The 25,532-nt window shown below is 39.4% G+C and overlaps 2 protein-coding genes across 5 annotated transcripts in view; one reads left to right on the forward strand and one right to left on the reverse strand.

The window, feature by feature from the left end:
* The first annotated feature begins 195 nt into the window (after positions 1 to 195).
* chrna2a (cholinergic receptor, nicotinic, alpha 2a (neuronal)) lies at positions 196 to 11,403 on the forward strand. Its single transcript, XM_067456075.1, has 6 exons — positions 196 to 357; positions 1,719 to 1,870; positions 2,147 to 2,191; positions 4,994 to 5,103; positions 8,057 to 9,116; positions 10,239 to 11,403. Exons 1-6 carry the CDS (start codon positions 282 to 284, stop codon positions 10,362 to 10,364), a joined length of 1,569 nt encoding a protein of 522 aa, XP_067312176.1. The 5' UTR covers positions 196 to 281; the 3' UTR covers positions 10,365 to 11,403.
* Positions 11,404 to 11,538: 135 nt separating this feature from the next.
* The window catches only part of ptk2ba (protein tyrosine kinase 2 beta, a), a 65,996-nt gene continuing 52,002 nt past the window's right edge, over positions 11,539 to 25,532 (reverse strand). For all 4 annotated transcript variants that reach the window (XM_067456072.1, XM_067456073.1, XM_067456071.1 and 1 more), the window contains 6 exons: positions 24,551 to 24,586; positions 24,430 to 24,454; positions 18,162 to 18,208; positions 16,078 to 16,212; positions 15,912 to 15,992; positions 11,539 to 12,001 (listed from right to left, as the gene is read on the reverse strand). In XM_067456072.1, the coding sequence (XP_067312173.1) occupies positions 11,786 to 12,001; positions 15,912 to 15,992; positions 16,078 to 16,212; positions 18,162 to 18,208; positions 24,430 to 24,454; positions 24,551 to 24,586 (540 nt within the window). In that variant the 3' untranslated portion in view covers positions 11,539 to 11,785. The remainder of the gene's footprint in view (positions 12,002 to 15,911; positions 15,993 to 16,077; positions 16,213 to 18,161; positions 18,209 to 24,429; positions 24,455 to 24,550; positions 24,587 to 25,532) is intronic.

Consider the following 25,532-nt stretch of genomic DNA (forward strand, 5'->3'; position numbering starts at 1 on the left):
ATATAACAGCCTAATTCATTATTATGGAATATAATGTTTATGCGGATTGGCTAATCCTAAAACAAACTCATGTTAATATTTATTAAATTATTATTGATTAATGTTGGAGGATTTGTTTCAGTCTCCCCCTCCCACTGGTCCATATGGAGACGCACAGCATCATCATTGGCGCTCAGTCCGTCAGTGCGAGTCTGATGCCAGAGCAAACACTGCCCGACCATCACATCCAGCAGTCATGACAAGTCATTTCACACGTTTATAGCGGACTTCTGCCTGATGATATGGGGCTAAAACATTTGAAATTATGTTTGAAGAATCTGTGGCTGTTCTTTCTTATTGTGGAACACGTCAAACCTGGTAAGTGCAGTCCTTTTTTTATTAGCGAAATGATATAGTATTATGTGCTACTTATGTGTGTATCTATTTAAAATAATTTTCATTTTTGAATAAAACACGTAGCCTACAATGTAATGCAAAGTAGCCTACAGGTTAATCAGAAAGTTTTTGATGAAGTGGGCAATTGAGCGTTAGTATTTGATGAACGTGATTTCACTGAGTGCAACATGTTTCTGACCTGGATCATCATAGGCTATTGCTGATCCTGGAACAACATTATCTACCAATCAGATTTGAGGAATAGGGTTATAGTTTATGTGAAGTTTAGGCTTAGAACCAGGGTTAGGTGCTTCTATATCAGTGTCATTAGCTATTTCCCTCTGATTTTAGGGATAAATTGGGTGTATAGTTTTAGGGGTAGGGACATGGCTAGGACTAAATTGTTGTTAAATGTTACACAATTTGTTGATCCAGGAACATGTCTTGGCAAAAAATCTTTGTGACCATTAGTATTTTATTCTCATCTATCTGTGGATGAAATGCATATTAATAACATTGTATACATTATTTTGCACAACAGTAGTACATTTTATGCTTAGTAACACTTTATTTCAGTGTTCTCGTTACACATTACATGTAGTTTTTGTAGTAATTACTATAAATTATGCAACATTGTGTGCAGCTAACACTAAACCAAATATAATCCTAATCCTATCCTAAGCTTAAAGTAAATACGTGTTAATTACTATTACTCAAATAATTACTACTACTTGCGCTAACAAGATCTGAAAGTAATGTGTAATTCTATTTCTTACATTCTAAGTCCATTAGTCCAGCTTTAAACAAGCTAAAAATTCTGTACTTATGTATATAGCCTACAGTAGGAATCAAAAGTCATACATAGACATTCAGAAATTAATATAATTTTTTTCATTACAACAAATGAATTAAACAAAAAAGTATTGTTTTTTTTTTTTACCTCAATGTATGTTTGCATTGCATCGGTTCGTGTCCCCGTGTGACTCCACTCTGCAGATTCTAATGTGAAGTTTCCACACTCTGTACTAAGAAAAAAAAACCCATCACAAATCACCGGACGGCTGGATTAATTAGAGCTGACTGCAGTGATTAAGGAACAAATAGTAATTACAGTGAGGAGGCGGCTCTGCTCGGCCAGTCTTTTATTTCACCCAGCCATAACTCAGTTTGTGTGACGTGACCTCAAGAGCGACCTATTCAGTGTTGCGCATCCCGCACAGAACCTTTCCAAAACATTTATCAGACACTTTGTAATCAATTACAGAGCTGAATTAATCAGTTGTCTCTAATAAAATAAAGTGCATGATCAAGACCAGTCAGACACTCTAACATATCTCTTGCAGCGCTATCAGATGGTTGGATCCATGCGCATGCAGAAGACAAACTCTTTCAAAAACTCTTCATCGGTTACAATAAGTGGTCCAGACCTGTGCGGAACATCAGTGATGTTGTTATCGTCAAGTTTGGCCTCTCGATTGCCCAGCTTATTGATGTGGTAAGTTGATATTTTGCATGTTTTCTATGCTTGATACTTGTGTTGGTCATAACGGAGAGGCAAAAGCATCAACGCACTAAAACCTGCTGAAATGCATACAAATGTCATTTTTGGCCTGAAAAAATCTAAGAACTGAAGTGTGTGTTAATGCTAATAAGAGGGATTGCTAGGGTCTCTGTAATATTACAGTCTCCAGAAATGGATCGAGTCCCTTTTCATTTATTTATCTTCTAGACCAAATTTTTGACGCTAACGTCATTCTCTGATATTCTACAGGATGAAAAGAATCAAATGATGACAACAAACGTTTGGCTGAAACAGGTGACTGTCTTTATATTTAATTGAAGTGATCAATTATTGATATTGTGGTCAAAGTTTAAACCAACAACTAATCAATTAACCCTTCAAATAACCTTCATGGTGAAACCAAATACTATAAACACAAGATGTTCTCTAAACCTCAATAACCCCAAATTAGATCAATATCAATCAAGCAACTGATGAACTGGAGATTACGTTCAGTAGCCAGTTTTGCCTAGTGCTGACCAAAGAGACATATACACTGATGATCCAAAACAATATGACCGGTCACAGGTGAAGCGAATATCATCAATCATCTCCTAACAAGGCAACATATTAAAGTCTGGGTAGATTAGATTGTACGCAAACAATCAGTTCTCGAATCTTTGACATGGCCAAGTTGTTATGGTAAGGCGACTTCAGAGTATCTCTGAAACGGCAAGTTCTCAAGTTCTCTGAGAATTTACCAACAGTGTCCAAGGAGGGACAAACCACAAACCAGAGTGAGGGTGTTGGGCAACCAAGGATCATCGATGCATGAAGGCAACAAAGGCTATCTCGTCCATTCCAAGCCAACAGAAGATCTATTCTGGCAAGTCACACCAACAGAGTGCCTATGATGACCTACAGCGAGTGTCGGAACTGGACCTTGGACTAGTGGAAAAATGACGCCTTGTCCGATGAGTCCTGTTTTCACACATTATGTGGACGGCCATGTACTTGTGAGCGTTTATCAGGGGAAGTGATGCTCCGGGGTGACGACAAGCCTGAGGAGGGAGTGTGATGCTCTAGGAAATGTTCTGCTGGGAAACTCTGGGTCTGGCCATTCATAGGGATGTAAATTTGACACGTGGTGCCTACCTAAACATCGTTGCAGATCAGGTAAACCCCTTCATGACAAAGTCAAGTCACCTTTATTTATATAGCGCTTTTTACAATGCTGATTGTTTCAAAACAGCTTCATAGTGGTAGCTGGAAAATAATGCAACAGAATTTGATTCGGCTGTAAGGCCGCTCTGGGAAAAACATTTTGGTGAAAACGTTCCCTAGGGAAAGCTCAGTTCAATTCTCATATAGTGTCAATGCGGGCAGATCAGTTATATAGATGAATATTTTGTGTCCCCAACTGAGCAAGCTAAAAGCCAAAGGGATGGAGGAAAAAAAAAAAAACTCCGTCAGAGTGACAGAATGGAGGAAAAAAAACCTTGGGAGAAACCAGGCTCAGTCAAACCGTGTTTGATTATGATAGGCAACATTACAAGTTAGAAGTCAGATTAGATAGGAACATTCAGAATAGTTGTCTAGTTTCATCTGGTTGAAGATTGGCGTCATCACGCAGGAGACGGGTTTGTTGAGGATCAGTGGCACTCGATGCCGTGACAATGAGGCCTTCACAGGGGTGCAGTGGACATGGCGCAATCTGCAGACACTTTGGGGTTTGCGTTGTGGTCGTATCTAGGTGCAGGTACACAATCTGATCTGGATATGGCCTTGATCTGGCTGACAACAGTAAACCTCAGGATTAACAGAGACTAATATTAGCATAGATGTCATTCTTCTTATGATGTAAACAAGTACATCAAGTTTTATAAACCTGTCTCTTGCGTGATACCCAGAAATTTTGAATATTCCGATCTAATATGATTTCTGACCTGTAAGGTTGCCAGAATAATAATCATACACTGTTTGATAATAGGCCAGTTAGTCAGGAGTTTTGGTTCCTTGCCACTGTCTCCTTTGGCTTGGCTTGCTCAGTTGGAAACACTAAAATTACGATCCAAGTTATTCAACTAAATATACAAATAAAATTAATGAATTAGGTCTTATTTAATTCTATAAACTATAATACTGATCTCCCAACATTGTCGCTCTATGATAAATTAAAATGACCTGATAACGTCAGTTTTCTCCAGAATGACTGTACAGCCAAATCAAATTTATTGCAGTATTGTCCTGTTTAACACTGTGAAACTGCTTTGAAACAATCGTCATTGTAAAAGCGCTATATAAATAAAGTTGATTGATCGAGGAAGAGTTCCCAATGTTCAATAGTGTTCCCTGCACTTTCAGAAAAAAGGGACATTAATATCACTGGGATGGTACCTTAAGGTACAAACTGGAAAAAACTACCACTATGTACCTTTAAGGTACTACTATGTACCTTTAAGATACTAATACACACTCTTAAAGTACTGATATGTACCTTTTAAGCTACTAATATGTACCATTTAGGGATACAAAGATGTGCCTTTTCACTTTTGTACCTTAGGGTACCGCCCCAGTGACAGCACTGTACCTTTTTTTTGAGTGTGTTGGAGGTGGCCTCTTTCAGCAGGATAATGCCACACTGCACACATTGTTCAGAAATGGTTTGAGGAACATGATGAAGAGTTCATGGTGTTGCTCTGGCCTCTAAATTCCCCAGATCTCAATTTAACTGAGCATTTGTAGAATGTGCTGGACCAACAAATTTAATCCACGGCGGCTCCACCTCTCATTCGACAGAACTTAAAGGGTCTGCTGGACACAGGGCATCTTCAGGGCTCTTGTAGAGTCCATACTTTGACGTGTTGTTGCCGTTTTGGCAGCACGCGGAGGACAAATTGCATATCAGGAAGGTGGTCGTAATGTTTTGGCTTATCTGTGTATAGTAACACTTTACAATAAGGTTTCATTTGTTAACATTATTTAACTATTAGCCTTTTTATAGCTCAAACAGTAGAGCACAGCAATGCGAATATCATGGGTTTGATTCCCTAGGGAAAGCAACAACTGATAAAATGTGTATTGTGAATGCAATGTAAGTTGCTTTGGATCCTACAGGAATGGAACGATTATAAACTGCGCTGGAACCCCTCTGAGTTTGATAATGTGACGTCTATTAGAGTCCCATCAGAGATGATTTGGGTGCCTGACATCGTCTTATATAACAAGTAAGTGTTTATGAAACATACAGGAATATTTTGCCAAGGTGGTCATGAGATTTCGGACATTAGTCACCTCAAGTCAATTTTATTTTTATAGTGCTTTTTTTTACAATAAAGATCGTTTCAAAGCAGCTTTACAATGATACCAGGAAGATGCATCTCGGCTTCGTTCCTATCATTTCATTAAAGGTTATGTTTAAACTAACACGTGTCCTGTTAAAATTCTGGAAGAAAGTCCAAGTCTTAATGTCTCTATTAATATCTGCAGCCCCTAGATCCAGCGCTCTGTGGTTTCTGTAACATTAATATGTGAAATCAAACGGACATGGCGTGAAATAAGATGTTAAGCACTGCTGTAGTTGATTAAAAAAGGCGCATGTTTTAATCTCCTAATAAAATGTCAAATGATTTGTCTATTTGCAGAAACACCAGGTCTGTCTTTATCTAGGAGGTGAATTTGATCTCGACAAAAGAGAAATTGAGGTCCTCTTGCATCATCAGACCTGAAGCAAAAACGAAAATAGTGATGTAGATATTTTAAGTAATTATCACAATTGTCATGGAACATCTTCCTAGAGGCAATAAAGAAAGTTTGTACCCCAGATACATCAAAGACACTTCCTATAATTCATCCATATTTTAAAGAAAGCCCTTTTAAAAGGCTCATATAATACTTTTTGTGACTCATTTATAATGTTAGTAAAGTTAGTGAAGTGTTTTTTGGTCCTTTGATTGCAACATGCAATTTTCTTTTTTCTTTGCTGTGCCCTTAAGACTATAGCTCATTGCTTTTATTAATTATTTTAGTCAACAATGACGCATTAAAATGGTTAAAAGTGACAGTCAAGACACTTATAGGAACCCATCATACACCTGGTAAAATGTGACGCCAGGCAAAACGCAAGTGTTTTTTGCTAGTTTTAGCCTGATGCAGTTATCATTTTCTTTCAGGGGGGGGGGGGGGGGGTGATTCATGCATACTGAGCTTTTTACACTGTTAAAGACTTTAACAGTGTAAAAAACATAGACAAAGTTTCAAAAACTATCCTAAACATAGACAAAGTTTCAAAAACTAATGTTGGACGTTTGATGGAGTATTTCTGTGTTAAAAATACTCCTTCACTTTTTCGAGTATGGCTCGGGTTGACGTTAATAGATCGGAAGGTCCTTGTATGGGCCGTACGGGCTCTTCTCCCGGAAGGGTGCGCGCGAGCGTGACTAGAGCGAGAGAGGAAATGCACGCCCATAAACACTCTCAGCTGCAGATCCAGTCGATCCAGGTGCCGCACTCCACTTTATTCCTATGGGTGACTTCAACGCTTCAGCACAGCATTCCGGGAAGGCAGCGCTGCATTTGAACCGATTTGAACGCAGAAATGACGGGAAGCTTCACAACATCGCTTCAGTCGCGTCGCAAAAGTGGATCTCCACCGTTCACTGCTGTCAGGACTTTACCAAATCATACCAAAGAAGTGTGTTTTTGACAGAGCGGTCCTAGCGATAAAGGTTCGGTCCTGCTTTGGAAGCAGCCGGTGAATAAAACTGCTTCAAATGTCTATGCTGTTGGCTCGTCACATGAGTAAACATCAGTAAACGACACGATCGCGTGCTTCATCATTCAAATACGCTAACGGACTCTATTGTAGTTCTCTGTATAACGAGCAAAACCGTTTTGCTTGCTACTTTTAAGGTCTAGTCGCATACAATAGTCACTAAACCGAATCATGTCCTCACAAACTGCGAGTAAAGACACAGAAATGTTGACAGTCCACTAAATACAGTACATACCACAGAGACGGACATCCTGCTGTTGCTGTTTCTCCTGTTCAATTTATTCCAGCCTCCGAATGATTCTGGATCATATCTATTAGCTGAGCTCGATAGCCATGAGTTTCTCCACGCTTGAGGACGTCACCGTTTTGCGCGCTCATCATTCTTTAGCTCCGCCCACACGATGCGCCTCCAGGCACTCGGTTTTTTCCGGAAAGACTTGGTACAGCCCATATTTCTTTTATAAATATAATAAAACTAAAGACTTTTCTGAGATATGAAGGATGCAATACTACTCTATAGGTACTCAAGATTGACATGAGATTGACTGAAACTGAGTGTTTCACCCCCCCTTTAAAAAGCTAATGCACTCGCGCCCATCTGTTCGCTGGTCTGAAAACGAGGCGTGTTCAGGCGCATTGGTATTTTGAGGCAACCGGAAAAGACTGCGTCATTGACCAACAAAAACCTGGTCTAAAGTCAATAGTGCAGTATTTTTTGTGTTACATAAAGGTTAATAATATGCGCCTATAGGTGGGTGAACAACACATGAACACTGCTTATTACACACACAGGGATGCACAGCAGCACACAAAACATTTTGAAATATTAAAAATAAGGATTCCTCTCTGGAGAAGCGTTCAGTCTTTCCGATTGCAAATGCCATGGCGTGAGTGCAACTGGCTTTTAAAAGGAATAGAGATGATACTCTGATTGGTTTATAGCACACTACGCCTAAAACACACACCCATGACTCATAATGAGACTAGGGACAACCCTTTTAGACACCTTATTAAACTAGCAAAAGTGGATTCGGACATGCCCTAAGTGCACCTGCATCATGTGCTTCAGACCACGCGCTCAGATCGCTAAAAGAGATAGCTTGGCTTGCTCAGTTGGGGACTAAAATTGTGATGCAAGTTATTCAAAAAATATCCAAATAAAATTAATTTATAATGTCTTAATTAATTGTATAAACTATAATACTGATCTGCCAACATTGTCGCTGTATGATAAATTAAAATAAGCTGATAACATCACTGTTTTCTCCAGAACGACTGTATAGCCAAATCAAATTTTGTTGCAGTATTGTCCTGTTTAACACTGTGAAGCTTTGAAACAATTGTCATTGTAAAAGCGCTATATAAATAAAGTTGAATTGACTTAACGCATGTGGTTTTGTCTACAGTGCAGATGGCGAGTTCGCAGTGACCCACATGACCAAAGCCCACCTGTTCTACACAGGAAAAGTGAGTTGGGTTCCTCCAGCCATCTACAAGAGCTCCTGCAGCATCGACGTCACCTTCTTCCCGTTCGACCAACAAAACTGCAAGATGAAGTTCGGCTCCTGGACCTACGACAAGGCCAAGATTGATCTGGAGCAGATCGAAAACACTGTAGACTTGAAGGACTACTGGGAGAGCGGAGAATGGGCGATCATCAATGCCGTGGGAACCTACAACACGAAGAAATACGATTGTTGTTATGAGATCTACCCGGACATCACCTACTTCTTCATCATCCGCCGCCTGCCTCTGTTCTACACCATCAACCTCATCATACCCTGCTTGCTTATTTCCTGTTTGACCGTGCTGGTGTTCTACCTGCCATCAGACTGTGGAGAAAAGATCACGTTGTGTATTTCTGTCCTTCTTTCCCTCACTGTTTTCCTGTTGCTCATCACTGAAATCATTCCCTCGACGTCTCTGGTCATTCCACTCATTGGAGAGTACCTGCTCTTCACCATGATATTTGTCACCCTCTCCATAGTCATTACCGTTTTCGTGCTCAATGTGCATCATCGATCGCCCAGCACTCATAAAATGCCCAGTTGGGTCCATTCTGTGTTCCTGGACCTCATTCCCCGCTGGCTCTTCATGAGACGCCCAGAACCCAAACTAAAGCACCGCAACACGGCCAACCTCAGCGCATCCAAAAGCTGGCTTCAGCAGGAGAGCGAGGTGGACGGCCAGAGCTGTCAGGACACGGAGTTCGGGGTTGGGATGGGAATATCCACGTCCATCTCGTCCCCATCCGCCACGTCTCTGCATCTGTCCGACTCGGAGCCTTTACTCCAGAAGTACGAGCTCCAGCAGTTAGGACACGTGGTGAACCTGTGCCAGCATCCAGCAAAGCTCACAAACCTGGTGTCAGACCCCAGCCTTAGCTTCTCCCCGCGTGTCCTGCGAGCCCTGGAAGGGGTGCGCTACATCGCTGATCACCTGCATGCTGAGAATGAAGACTTTTCAGTGAGTGACTCGATCGATTATGAAAGCCCCTTTCTGCCACACAAGAAAAAAATCATATGCTGGTCAATCATAATCACGCGATTAATAAGTTATATTTATAGATAAAAGATAAAAGGGGGAAATTATGCCAAAAAGTCATAGTTATGAGATAAAAAGTCATCAAATGAGAAAATAACGTCAAATTTTTAATTTGTTGAAATAATGAAAATATAATTATAAGACAAAATGTCATAATTATTAGTCAAAAATCACAACATACTAAGTGATAATTATAAGATTAAATGTAAATAATGAGATAAAATGTTATAAATAAAGTCATATGAGATAAATAGTTGAACTTATGACAGTCATAATTATAATATAATGCCATAATTGTGAGGAAGTCGAATTTATGATATAGTAAGTCAAAATTATAAGACATAATGTAATAATTGTCAAAATTACATGTCATAATTATTATTAAAGTCATCAATTGAGATAAAACTGGAAATTGGCAAGTCAAAATTATGAGAAAGTCTAAATTATGAAATACTAAATGAGATCCTAAGCAATTATGAGAGAGTATGTTGTAATTTTAATTTATCTCGTAATTACAACTATCATAATATAACGTCATAACATTTGATAATATTTGAAATTGACATCGAAATTGTGAAAAGCCAAAATTATTAAATGAATGATGTGCTTTTTATAAGATTAAAGATCATAATTATGACAAGAAAGTTGTAATTGAGAAAGTAAAAACGTAACAAATCAAATTATTATTATATTATTATAAGATAAAATGTTGTGAGATTAAGTTTAAAAGAAAAACTAAAGTAGATATAAAGTTGCACTTATGAAAAATAAAGTATGGTAATAAAAATAAAGTTTTGTAATTGTTAGATGTCTTGAATTATAGAAATTTTGTTGCATTTACTAGAAATAAAATTGCAGTTATGACAAAAATGTTGACAAAAGCAATGATTTTTTTGTGTGTCTGAAGTACAAAAGAGCAGCGAATATTGCATCATGTTTTTCCACCATCTTAACAGATATTCCTCTGCTTCATGGCCACTGACCTCTTTACATTGATCAGTTTTCCTGCTCTGAGCACTTTTGAACGTGTTTGCTTTTTGACAGGTCAAGGAGGACTGGAAATACGTGGCAATGGTGATTGACCGTATCTTTCTGTGGATGTTCATCATCGTGTGCCTGCTGGGGACGGTCGGCCTCTTCTTACCTCCCTGGATATCAGGAATGATCTGAGTGCCTGCTTTAAGAGCCGCGGCACAGACCAACATCCAGGGACCTTTACCAGGGACCATTAAAAAGATAGCAAACAGTTTGTAAAAAAGGTCTTTTTATTTCATCTCCTTTTGATGAGAGATATCTGCTTATTCAGGGATTATTTGAGGACACAATTCATTGTTACAACAGGAAACACAACCGAGCTCTAGCTGAATGGCCTGACATTTAGCACTATCAAACTGCACCCGCGTCCTGTCGTTTCCATGCATAAACAGTGGGGCCGCCACCGCCACAATATGCAAAATTAACCTTTGGGAAAGAGGCAAACGCTTATGTGACCCTGATGGCTGGCAGTTCAATTCAGTTCACTCTTTACCCTTTATCCACCTGTTCAATGAATCGTAGATTACATTTCGTGCCGCTTTCAACAGCAATTATCTCCAAGGTCAGAAGGCAACTATTTATTTCTAACTTTGTCATCTTTGAAAACGCAATGCTTTTGATATTGCGAAGGTCGTGTAATTATGCTAGACGGGTCTGTGAACCGTGCGGGTCAATGATTTTTAAATGGGACCTGGGAAAAAAATGACGTTCTGCTCGTGCACTGAACTAAAACACTATTTTGCCAAACATGGAGAATTATTAAAGCCAAACAAATAACTAGGATCTTCCTTTATCACGAATGAATCATGACATGAAAATGTCTTACTTCATTAATAATGCAAGTGAGACTATCTGCCAGTCATTTCCTTTAACAGCTCTACTTCACAGCTAATTGAATAATGATAAATGAGACGACATCATAAGCATTGTCGCCCTCTGCTGATGGTAGTGTAAAGCACAACTGATCTAAGTCCTGCATTCCCAGTGGCATGGAAAACCTAGAAATAAACAATTTGATCATTTAATCACAAGGCAAAAATAGAAAAAAATGAGATTGATCTTTGTGAGTGCAAACTACATGAAAGAAATCCAGATTGGTTAAAATGTGAACATTGATGAATTTGAAATATATTAAATATTATATTATTTTTAATTTATGGAAGCACTGAAAACTCAGAACAATTAAAAGTATTTTTGTGATACTAAAGTTGTACTCTATAGAAATACTATTATATTGATGCTCCATTTATTTTCTATAAAAACATATGAAGGTTAGAGAAACAAATAAATAAATGCTTTGAAAATGACAAAACTGCAAACATCTGTATTTATTTCCTCCCACAAACTGCAGAAATGAAAACATTTGACTTAAAAATTATTACAAGCATACATTTGTGAAATTATATCTAAAAACATTCAACAGCGAAAGCACTGCTTTCGTTACCTTTCGGAAGCATAAATAAAGCGAGTTGTGCCAGGTCATTTACAATTAAATTCATCCTCTAGCTTTCTCATTGAATGAAACCACCCGTTTGATATCTAATCAGGGATCAGATCTAGGGTGTGGTGGATTTGGCTATATTTGCCCGCACTCTGGCCTGGTCCACAGCGTCCAGAAGGTTCTTGGAGTCCATGGCTAGCGTGTGAGCGGCCGTCAGCATCTGTTTCTTACACTCGTCCTTCAGAGACGTGACGGCGTTCTGCTGAGCCAGACGCATCTTACTGATCAGTTCGGCCAGATCTTTATTCAGCAACTTCTGAGTTCCTTCAATCTGGGGAGCCAGAACAACATTTTATACTACATTTAAAGGGATAGTTCACCCAAAAATGAAAACGTGATGTTTATCTGCTTACCCCCAGGGCATCCAACATGTAGGTGTCTTTGTTTCTTCAGTAGAACACACATGAAGATTTTTAACTCCAATCGTTGCTATGTGCTAGTCATATAATCATGTGAATGGGTAACAATTCTATGAGAGCAAAAAAAACATGCATGACGACACATTGATATCTTAAAACACAAAACGATCAGTTTGTGTAAGAAATCGAGCTGTATTTATATAATTTTTTACCTCAAATGCAACGCTATATCCAACAGCCTGGAACACGCATCACTTCCGGTAAGGTCAATACACACGCTCTGGCGTCTCTTCCGGTATACACAATCTGGCGTAGTTTACGGCAACGCCAGAAGTGAATCTCGTACACGACGCCAGAGTGTGTGTATTGACCTTACCGGAAGTGAAGCACTTTCCAGGCTGTTGGATATAGCGTAGCATTTGAAGTAAAAAATTATATAAATATGGCTCGATTTCTCACACAAACTGATCGTTTTGTGTCTTAAGATATCAATGTGTTATCATGAGCCACAGGGCTCTGTGCATGTTGTCTAAGCGTGTTTTTTTTTGCTCTTATAGAACTGTCACCCATTCACATGCATTATATAAATTCTTCATTTGTGTTCTACTGAAGAAGCAAAGACACCTAAATGTTGGATGCAATGGGGGTAAGCAGATAAACCTCAAATGTTCATTTTTGGGTGCATTCTGGGTAAAACCCTTGTGGGTTTGAATCCCACCATCTATGAGGCTTCGTTCAAAATATCTCACCAACCCAGCTAACAAAAATGTTCTAAGAACGTTTAACTTATTATCCCATTAATTTATGAAAACATTATTTTCTGGATGTTCTCTGCACATGAAAGGGGGATATATGTAGAATTCATAAACCCTTGTTATTAGCGACACTGGTGAACTGCAGCCAGCAACTTATTGCTCCTGCTCACACCTGTGCACACGCGACGCACATGAGACTGAAGGCCCTGATATTCTCAAGGCAACTTTCCTTTTTGTTCTTTGCTTTGAAGTAAAAATAAATGCGCTTTCCTCTCAATAACAAAAAAAAAAAAAAGCGATGGTGAGAAAACAGCCGTTAAGAAAGCATCTGATCGTAGTGATGTGGATTTGTTTGCACCAGCTCTGCAATTGACCATATGCATGGTTAGTTCCTGTTTTTCGATAAGCCAGCTTGGGCATTTCCGATGAATTGTTAGCTGCCATTCTGTACTGGCTGTACAGTGACACAAAACCATCAATGGCTGACTTTTTAACGTTGTATTATATTTTAATGCATTTCTTGTGCAATAAAGACTAAGCTAATGGGAATGTTGGAATAAGAAACACACAAATCATTTTCCAGCACTTCAATGTTATTTTTAATGTGATGACTAAAAACATTACTTGTTCATCCTTCTGATATCTCCTTTTGTAAAACCAAACGTTTCAAGAAGTAGGAAATACAACATTTTATAGAAAACACTTTAAAGGTGGACTAATTAACTTTTCCGTCTGCTAGAGGTCGCCTATTTAAAACAAAGGCGTCAAGTTTGAGCGCAGAATCGTGGGATATGTGGACTTCACCTCACAGCCGGTGGAAGAGAATCGGGATTAGCCTGACAAGTCAGACCCACATCAAGATGTTTGGTCTGGAAACTCACCATAGACAGGGCTCAGTCCGAGGGGCGGGATAAACGGTTGTCTTTCAAACTCCCTCTGCACGCGATAGGATAGCGCTACACCAACCGGAGCAACGACGGTGAAGGGGAGCTCGCTGACTGATTAAACATTCGCCGTATCCGGTCGGCTAAACTCCGAACACATCTTCCCTTTTTAAGAATGACTTCAGTGCCGCTCTTTGTTCTTTTCTCAGAGGAAAGCTTAACTCCAAGTCTTCCGGAGGCGCGGGCAGAGCTGAGTCGAAAGACCGCCGTTTGCCAGTTTCTGTGTTTACTAGAAGACTGTGTTACTAGAAGCACGCAAACGCAACTCGGCCGTCGTCATTATGGCCCCGCCCGCCGACTCTATAGCCTACCTACACGATGTGATTGAGCCGTCCAGATTCTGAGGAATACAGCTCAGATAGGAATTGAGAGTTGCTAGACCACACTTGCGGGCAAATTAAATTTGCTGCCGCTAGGGTGCGTCTAGATTTCTAGGCTAAATCGGGATAGGACTCAGGCAGAAATCAAGTTCATGGAAGCGATTACTGACGTTACTGTAGTATGAAGCGGAGCAGGACCGAGTGTTGTGGAGCTAAGCAAGGCCACTGGAGCGATAGTTAACAAGATGAAAGCAACACACAGGACTTTGCTTTTCGCTTTTCCGGTCATGAGAATGAGTTAACGCAGCTCTGTTTATCATATCAGATACATTTGTTACTCTGTGCGTTCGCTCAGCGGCTGCTGTGAGACTTGTTGCACACTGCTAAGAGTAGAGTGTTTCTGCAAAATAAAACCGGAAACCGAGGGTAACGCAGATATGATGCAATTGACAGGCGACTCGCTCAGACGTTCCGGTTCACTGGTTAAAATAGCAATTCTCACACAATTTACAAATAGTTGAAATATTTGGGATATTGTAAGAACTCAACTGAACAAAATATATAACACTGGCCTAGTGGTTTTTTGATATTTTACTGCAAAAATTTAACAAATTGCAGCTTTAATTTAAAAATAAGACCACAAAAAATTAAATACCACTATAACCAGTAGATGGTGGGAAAGGAGCATTTACTATCTCATATTAGCCATTTCCAGTAACATTTTTTTCCATACGTTTTGATTTTAAATGATTATTAAACATTAAAAAATCACTAGGCTTACAAATAAATTGTCAAAGTGATGTGTGACGTACTCACAAAGTCTCATGAAAAACATTGACTTTACTCACAAATGAATTACACAGAAAGCAGCACCGCGGAAGCTGTCAGTCGGCACACGTATTAAATCTCCCATTTTGTTAATGAATCTAACTAAAGTGCACAATAAATCTTTAATTTACACACTGTAAATTAAAGATTTATTGTTGGTGCCTTTTTTCTACATGAAAGTGTGAAACTTATCATCAAATACACTGCGTCACTGACAGATGCATTTTTTATGTCGTTTTACATTTGAATAACTAAATGAATGCTAGGCCTGACTATTTAAGTGACTATATTGTTATTTTATTATGAAGCAATTATTACACCATTGATGCTGTTAAAGTTACCTCAGGGTATTTAAGATACCGACACACCAACAAGTGACATTTAAATGGAAGTTTTCCAGCTGGATTATATTATAATAACGTTCCATGCATATGGTCAATCATGTCGACAGATGAGGTCATTAAAAATTACACTGCTAAGATGTTTGATTATAAAGTATATTTTGAGACTATTGGCTACATCGATCTGGCTATGTGAGACTATAGTTTAAATGAAAGGCTCTCTGGAATTTGTGAGTGACACATCCTTTTGATTTTTCCTGGCAAAAGTCACATTAAAATAAGTCTACAGGCTTTCATAGACAACCTATTAGTTTGAGAAAGGTATCGTTTCGTTAGCTGTTTAAATACAAAAAACGATTACATGAAAGTTTTTCCATACGACCCTCATTTTGTAAACATTTTTAGAACGTTACTTTTGAACGTTCCAAAATGAAACACATTTCAGAAAAAGCGTTCCATGAACAATGTATAAATAATCTTTCTGTTCTGTAACATTTTTAGAATTATATTGAAAGAACAGATAACTCTGACCGAATGTTCTATTAATGTTTCTGGCAAAATGTTTGCTTGTACCTATCCAGAACGTTCTGAGAATGTTCTCTGTTAGCTGGGAATTCACTACCTCCACACTTACTTCCGTTCTGATGGACTCGTGTAAAGACGGGAGGATCTCTTCCACACTTTGGATCAGATTCCGCAACGTCATTCCTACCGACTGCCAAATAAGACAATAATGACCTTATCAAACAGAAACGCGAGCATTAAGCATAAACGACTAGAAAGGTTCAAAGTTTCCCTACCTTCACCACATTGACGTACTCTGAGGCTGGTAACGTGTTGACATCGTTCTTCAGCTGTACCACGACCTTCACCATCTCCATGACGTTATGGTAAACCATGTCATCCGTGCGATCCAGTTCTGCTGTGGGCGCCGGCTATGATGTCAGAATCAGTCTGTGTTAATGTGTGTATCAAATCATTGCAAATAATGTTAATGTGTGGATTTTATCAGATCAAATTATGAGAATTTTTCTTGCATTGTGATTTAAACCATAACAGGGTTAATTTAGTTTCTTAATTTTTTTCATTAAAGGTGCTCTAGAAAGAAAAATTGAATTAACCTTGCCATAGTGAAATAATAAGAGTTCAGTACATGGACATCACATACTGTGAGTCTCAAACACCATTGCCTCCTACTTCTTATGTTAATCTCATGCATTAAAAAAAAAAACACAGAAAAATAAGTGAATCTTAACATAACACCAACTGTGACGCAATCGTTGGGGATCATTAATATGTACGCCCCCAACATTTGCATATGTCCGAACATGTTCATGTCAGGCGGAACTGACGGAGCCGAATCATCAGGTAAACAAGCGTAATGTGAGGATAGCGAAAACGGCAGCTCATGGAAATAAATGTCATGTTTCAGGCTGTGCAGGGGATGTGAGGACTTTTCATACCCTTCCCACAGATAAAAAATGTCAACAGTCATGGTTGATGTTTATTATAATCGGATACCGCAACAATTTAATTTAAAATTGTTCGTTTGCTCTGCCCATTTCACCGAGGACAGTTTTTCTAACCTGGGAATAAATATCAAGCAAGCTTTGTTCAGCCTCTAAAACTGAAGAAAGGGGCAATTCCAACTATATTCCTGCAAGCAGTAAATAGCGATTTTATCCACTTATTGACTGTCTAAACAATTTCTGATTGAATTGAAAGTTTTTTTTAGAGACCACATTGTCTAGATAACGCAAGATGCTAGTACAGTAACAATAGGAAACACCAAGTACCATACAAAACTAAATAGTGTGTCTAATGACAAAATATTATTTTGTATTACAAAATACAACCGTAGATATGTATGTCATACTACGTTAGTTTAGTTATTTACAGATCGCTCACTCGATCCTTCTAGCTAATGTAAACTTTTCCCCTTAAATAAGCCACATACCCTCTATGTAGATATTAAACAGTTTAACATATTGTTTCAACTCATTCTAGGGCACCTTTTTTGGTAATTTTGTTGCGTTTTTGTTATGCTGAAAAAGGCTACAGCCACTAGGGAATATCAGTTATAACGTTATAACTGATATTCCCTAGTGGCTGTGGCCTCTTTCAGCAGGATAATGCGACCCCACAAAGCAAAAATTGTTCAGGAATGGTTTGATGAGCACAACAATGAGTGAAGGTGTTGATTTGGCCTCAAAGTTCCCCAGATCTCAACCCAACTGAGCATCTGTGGGATGTGCTGAACAAACAAGTCCGATACATGGAGTCCCCGCCTCACAACTTACAGTCTTTAAGGATCTGCTGCTAATATCTTTGTGTAAGATACCACAACATACCTTCAGGGGTCTTGTGGAGTCCATGCCTCAACAGGTCATGGCTTTTTTGGCAGCAAGGGACCAACACAAAATAATGTCATAATGTAATGCCTGGGCGCTATATAAAATGCTTTTGTGGTTTTAGACTTGGTTAAATAACCATTTGTTTTTTACTTCTTTAAAAAGTTACCAGTCTATCAATTTTATTTGTTCCTTTCCTCTCATTTGGTGGTGTTGACCAAAACTACTGCAAAGCTTGGAGACAGGTTTCAGTTCAACTTCACCAGGGCTGAAGTCTAAAGATATTTGGGGAGGGGAATCTTCCCTCATCCTCTTTCTACTGACCCATTATCAAGGTGAGCTCAAAAGGCCCAAAGCTCATCAGGTTTTAGTCACAGAGCTCCGAGTAAAACCCGCCGCTTTGATTGCTGCCATCTGCTCGTCTGGAAACTTCCAAAGGACGGCTAACACCTTTACTCAGCGGCTTCAAAAAGAGATCAGAAGTCTCTGCTGCCCTTCAACCCTTTCCCTAGCCACATTAAAAGAGCAATTACCTGAGCGGACACCCGCGGGGGCTTCTCTGGGGGACCCTGGACATGAGCTGAGAGCGAAACACAGCAAAAAACAACGTGTGACAACATATAAAAGGCTTTACTGTGGATCCTGTAAGTAATCATTAAGATTATAACAGTATTGGCTTCTGAAATAATAATTATTAAAGGAATAGATCAGGAATATTTAATCATGTGAAACCAGCGGTGCATCAACAACAGTGTTACTATCATTGTTAAATAAAACTGAAGCTAAAACCATCAAAAACTATTATTTAAGGAAAAAAAAGAAGCTGTAATAAAATAAAAGGTAGCACTTTCTTTTAAGGCGACGTAGTTACACATTACTATGTGTACTTATTATAGTTACAAGTAACTAACCCTAAACGTAACTCTAGTAAGTATAGGTCCTTCTCAAAAAAATTGCATATGTGATAAAAGTTCATTATCTTCCATAATGTAATGATAAAAATTAAACTTTCATATATTTTAGATTCATTGCACACCAACTGAAATATTTCAGGTCTTTTATTGTTTTAATACAGATGATTTTGGCATACAGCTCATGAAAACCCAAAATTCCTGTCTCAAAAAATTCGCATATTTCATCCAACCAATAAAAGAAAAGTGTTTTTAATACAAAAAAAGTCAACCTTCAAATAATTATGTTCAGTTATGCACTCAATACTTGGTCGGGAATCCTTTTGCAGAAATGACTGCTTCAATGCGGCGTGGCATGGAGGCGATCAGCCTGTGGCACTGCTGAGGTGTTATGGAGGCCCAGGATGCTTCGATAGCGGCCTTAAGCTCATCCAGAGTGTTGGGTCTTGCGTCTCAACTTTCTCTTCACAATATCTCACAGATTCTCTATGGGGTTCAGGTCAGGAGAGTTGGCAGGCCAATTGAGCACAGTAATACCATGGTCAGTAAACCATTTACCAGTGGTTTTGGCACTGTGAGCAGGTGCCAGGTCGTGCTGAAAAACAAAATCTTCATCTCCATAAAGCTTTTCAGCAGATGGAAGCATGAAGTGCTCCAAAATCTCCTGATAGCTAGCTGCATTGACCCTGCCCTTGATAAAACACAGTGGACCAACACCAGCAGCTGACATGGCACCCCAGACCATCACTGACTGTGGGTACTTGACACTGGACTTCAGGCATTTTGGCATTTCCTTCTCCCCAGTCTTCCTCCAGACTCTGGCACTTTGATTTCCGAATGACATGCAAAATTTGCTTTCATCCGAAAAAAGTACTTTGGACCACTAAGCAACAGTCCAGTGCTGCTTCTCTGTAGCCCAAAAGTGTCTTGACCTGGGGAATGCGGCACCTGTAGCCCATTTCCTGCACACGCCTGTGCACGGTGGCTCTGGATGTTTCTACTCCAGACTCAGTCCACTGCTTCCGCAGGTCCCCCAAGGTCTGGAATCGGTCCTTCTCCACAATCTTCCTCAGGGTCCGGTTACCTCTTCTCGTTGTGCAGCGTTTTTTGCCACACTTTTTCCTTCCCAAGACTTCCCACTGAGGTGCCTTGATACAGCACTCTGGGAACAGCCTATTCGTTCAGAAATTTCTTTCTGTGTCTTACCCTCTCGCTTGAGGGTGTCAATGATGGCCTTCTGGACAGCAGTCAGGTCGGCAGTCTTACCCAAGATTGCGGTTTTGAGTAATGAACCAGGCTGGGAGTTTTTAAAAGCCTCAGGAATCTTTTGCAGGTGTTTAGAGTTAATTAGTGGATTCAGATGATTAGGTTAATAGCTCGTTTAGAGAACCTTTCCATGATATGCTAATTTTTTGAGATAGGAATTTTGGGTTTTCATGAGCTGTATGCTACAATCATCAGTATTAAAGGTCCCATTCTTCGCGTGTTTTCGAAGCTTTGATTATGTTTACAGTGTGCAATATAACATGAGTTCATGTTTCGTGTGTAAAAAAAACAGTATTTTTCACACAATTTACTTATCTGTATACCACTGTTTCCTCTGTCCTAAAACGGCCTGATGATTTCCTTGTTCTATGAAGTCCCTCCTTCAGAAATACGGAACGAGTTCTGATTAGGCCAGCGCTTCCAGCGCTGTGATTGGACAGCAGCTTAGCACACTTTGCCCGGAAAGGTCCCGCCTCTTACCATAATGCGCTCAATGTTATTGCAAAAATGTCTATATTGCCTTATCAATTTGAGCCGGAATCAGACCCGGAGAATATCGAAGAGGATCGATTACAACCTGCTCAGGAAAGACTTTTGCTGGATGTTTCAGAATGGTAAGCTGTCTATTCAGTAGTTTAAACTGATCATTACAAACACCAACAATCGATGGTGTCTGAATGAATTACTACACTTTTATATACTAAGTTTTTCGGATAAGTTTCAATTACCATCTAACGTTAGTTAACAAAGCTAAACAGCGTTGCACTTTGTGTCATGAGTTACATAAACTGTTAAACGGACCGACTTAAATAATAAAATACACTTACCGGTTGTGCACCATAAAAAACGCCTTCTCCAGACAAAGAGGGAACTGCATCATCTTTTAAGAATAATCTTTCTGCGAATCCGGCATTAAACTGATTGAGATTGAGGAAGCAGTCCTCAGCAAAATGTGCTGCACATAGTTTCATTGATCTCTACGTACAGCGTCCGTGGGAAGGCCAAACAAAGGTGATTTAACTCCGGGATGAAAATAACAGCGTTTCAATGGCATGGCGACAAACACACTCTACAAAAACAACGCTTCCTATTCTCGACCTGCGAGAGCAAAAGGACAACGCCCACGAATTTGCGTGTTCTTGTGGGAGGAGGGTTCGTCAACAAACGGTTTTAGTTGCGTCATTAAACCTGGCAGTGCAGAGGTGTAGTCCAAACCGGCCGTTCGCTGTAGGCTTTGAAAGGGAACTTCTGTTAAATAAAATATCTCGCTTGGCATTGAACTTTGAGCTTTATAATTTTACAGGTATTATTTATGCTCTAACAGCAACATTACACACTAACTAAAGTTTGAAAGATGGAATCGCAAAGAACGGGACCTTTAAAACAATAAAAGACCTGAAATATTTCAGTTGGTGTGCAATGAATCTAAAATATATGAAAATTAAATTTTTATCATTACATTATGGAAAATAATGAACTTTTATCACATATGCTAATTTTTTGAGAAGGACCTATATATATATATATATATATATATATATATATATATAAGTAATCAATATTAATTATTTGAGTAAGAATAATGTAACTACATCACCCTGAAATAAAGTGTAACCAAAAGAAATATCACGGTAAAAACAAAATTTTGGGAACTAATTGAAATGGACACAGAGCAGCAGTCCTATATTTGGACTCCTTAATACAGTTACATTTACAGACAGTTTTTGCAGGAGTGACAACTGCATTCTACATCCAAACTCACAACTGTACATTTTTTAGACTCACAACTGCATTCTTGAACCGGACAAGACAACTAGTCAGTTACTTCATAAAGTGCGAGTGCAAGAGAGCCACTGTGCACTGCACAAAAGCATGCCTACCATTGCGGGTTTTCATGTGTGGTTTTGGTAACTTGCAGTGACAGAGATACAAGGGCTTTAGATCTAGTCTCCGCTTCCGTCAGTTTTGTGCTACGCTTATACATGACTCAGTTGCTCCGCTCTCCACACAGATATAAACGCTGCTTTCGTTTAAAGGTCCAGTAAGTGATTTCTGAGAAACACTGTTGAGAGTGGATCGGACATAGCAGCACAATACACTTGTAGCTAATCAGCAGTAGAGGGCAGGTCCACTCATGATGGGGGAGGAGAGAGAGGGAGACAATCAGAAGTAGGGGCAGGTCCAGTCATCATGGGGGAGGAGAGTGAGCCAATCAGCTGTAAGACGCGTGTCCACTCATGATGGGGGAGGAGAGTGAGCCAATAAGCTGTAAGGGGCATGGCCACTCATGATGGGGGAGGAGAGAGAGTGAGACAATCAGAAGTAGGGGCAGGTCACTTATGATGGGGGAGGAGTGAGCCAATAAGCTGTAAGGGGCTTGTCCACCCATGATGGGGGAGGAGAGTGAGCCAATAAGCTGTAAGGGGCATGTCCACCCATGATGGGGGAGGAGAGTGAGCCAATCAGCTGTAAGGGGCGTGTTCAGTCATGATGGGGGAGGAGAGAGGACTCTTGTCATCTTAAAAAGTGAAAAGATTTTTCAGTTTTATGGACGCTGTCATCTTAGATATTACTTGGTCTCTGTCGCTATTGTTACTGGTAAGAGAAAACAGGACTGACTCTTGTTGCACGTTGATACAGACTGTCAGGACCACTGTCATCAAAGCTGATTGACTATAAGCATAGTTTGGATTGACAGTATGGTTATGTTCTGGGCAAGAACTCCCTGCGTATAAATGCAGCCTAGCATGGATGGGAGCAGGGAGAGCAGCAATAACCAGAACATAAACAACATATATGTACTGCAGATATCATTAATGTTGATATTTAAATGCACAAAATTATTCGGGAATTTAGTCTGATTCAGGGGGGGAATCAGACTACCAAATCCTGACTGACGAGTGGAGAAGTGGGTAAATGAGCTCTGGAGAAAGTTACATATGTAAGAAGAAGCTTACATATGTATGCAAACATCATATTCCTATAGGCCGACGTGATCAGCTGAGAGTCAGCTGATAAGAGCTTGACTAAGGTAACCCGCCAGAACTGACGCTATGCTTGATTTGAATGGGACATTGAGACAACAAAAGCGGTTGTCAATTCCAAAAACTGACAGTGTCAATGCAGCCTAAACTTTAATTAAAAGCAGTAAAATGAATAAAAACTAAAAATAAATTAAAGCTATATATATATATATACATATCACAATAATCCCTACAGCGAAGGATTAAAATAAAAATATAAAAATAAAAGCTATAATAGTATATATATATATATATATATATATATATATATATATATATATATATATATATATATATAGTAGATATAGTATAGTAGATATAGTAGACTAGTAGAGACTATATATTTATATTATATATGTATATATATAGTATTTCTGAAATGCTAAAACTGATCAACGCAGCATTTTTGAAACTGAACAGCAACTTCAAGGCTCTTATTACTTAAAGCAGCACTAGGTAACTTTTCAACCTTCATAATATATTTTTTAAGACTCTTGTGATGATACATCGACTTACAATAGGTTGAATGACACGTCTGCCATAGCCTGATGGGGTCTGTATCGTTTTTAATCGTACTTTTAAACTTCGGGTTTCGGGTAGTAACCCGAGAAAAAAAAAGAACTACAAAATTCGACTGCTTTACGGCACATACGTCACTTCCACCAACACACACACTTCCTTACATTCGGACGTGCGAGCCCAACTTTGTTCATCGGATAATATAGTCATGTCTGAAGCAGCAGAGACAAATAAGAAAGAAAAGGTTTTGTTGAAGGAAAGCAATAAGAAGAAACGAAAAAGTGATCGGATTAAAGGCTGGACGAGGATCAACATTGGACCAGCGTTTGCTCGTTGGCGTGAGCTGAAGGAGGCGTGCCCGACCGATGCTGTCATGCTTGCTATGGTTATTACCTACCACTCAAACATTGAACTGAAGTATCATATAGATTCTGTAAAACGCTAACCAATAGACTACTATAATGACGCTGGCTTGTAAACGTGAGCTTCGTGATTATTTGGCGTTTGAAAAAAATAAAACCCATGAAATTATATTCATATGACATGCTGAAACATATGCCACTGACTGTAACGTTACCTGGGATGAAGACATTTCACAAGCGCCGCCAGAAGAACACCTGCATGTGAACTCCTATGGTGAACTCCTGCAGTGTTCAGGGGAACTGTTAGTGCTGCACCAACCCACGGGGACGCTTTTATGAAGTTATTTGGCCCACCCCGCACCACTGTATATATTTTTACAACCCGCCGCGCACCCGCGACCATTAAATAGACATACGGGGTCCGTGGGTTATGAGACGACCCGCGCATCACTAGATCAGGGCTATCAGGGTTGTCATGTCAACAAATGCACGCGTGATGGCATCCCCTGTTGTAGGATGACAGAGTTTAGGACAGTAGTTGAGGAGATTATTTTTTCCCAACTGTAGGGGGACCCCGAGAGCAAAAGTTGCCAAGTGCTGCTTTAAAAAATACAGAGCACAATAATAGCATACAGGTTTTAATGATTGATTTTGGGTGAAATATTCTTTCAATTCCTGATTAAATAAAATATATGTAATTGTGTGTTAAAATGAACTGACCTTGTTTTGTCTCGTCTTCTGACATCTAAAATAGAGAAAATATGTTAGCAGTGTAAAACAGTGAAAGAGAACGGTCATGATGGGACAGTATAAAAGAAACGTTAAATATTTAGTATATTACCACTTTAGCCTTTGTGTCATCATTGGCAAATGGATCCTGAATGAGAAACATGAAGATGAAATGCTGTTCAACCTGATAAACTTTCATAATATACGTATTTTAAGAAACTAGATCAAATATAGGCTGGAAATACATGCAAAGAAAAGTCGTTTCAGTGAAAGATTACAATTACTAATATCGTTTTCTTCTGAATAATGTGCACTGATTAATCATGCATGAAAACATGACCATAAATAACCTTTTTTATTTAACAGTCTTTTTAAGCTGTGCTGAGAAAATATTTTAATTGTAAATCTGTAACTGAAATTATACTGTAACCTAAAGACAACATTTTTTTTTTTTAATTGAACATGGCAGGAAAGAGTTTTCTGGGAGAAGAGAAATAACATTTTGCTAACGCTCACATAAAAACTTTTGTTCCCTATCTGGGAACTCGAGCTGCATCGAAACGTTGTGAGAACGCCTCTGCGTGATTGCGTCGTGAAGCGCGTGTAGAACCAGTCCAATAAGAAGATCGAACGTCATAGGCGGGTGACGTCATCGACCGGAAACTATAAAGCATCCGCAAACACAAACAGAAACTAGCTTCTGTGCCTTCAGCAAGCGATCTGTGTGAACCTGTCTGTCTATTTGGTGTTTTTGTCTGTCTATTAGAGAGAATTTTCCACCTTTGTTAAATATATCTGATATATATTATAACATAAAGAGAGAAAGAAGATTATGGGGAGTGAACAGCATTTCACAAAGTGTGTTCATCCCTGCCCTCGTTACATCACGGGTGGGGATACACACTCATTGTGTGTGGCCTGTTTGGGAGCGCAGCACGCTCAGGCAGCCCTCGAGGGGGCTGCTTGCGAGCATTGTGAGCATTGTAAGAACACTGCGCTCCCGCCGGGCACTCTTCGAGGAGGGTGCTTCGGCTCGTGTTCCCCGTGGCTCGGGTCCCGCTGCTGCCGAGGTAGAGCGGCGGCTTCAGTCGTGG

This window comes from Pseudorasbora parva, chromosome 10 (genome assembly GCF_024679245.1).
Source record: "Pseudorasbora parva isolate DD20220531a chromosome 10, ASM2467924v1, whole genome shotgun sequence".
NCBI lineage: Eukaryota > Metazoa > Chordata > Actinopteri > Cypriniformes > Gobionidae > Pseudorasbora > Pseudorasbora parva.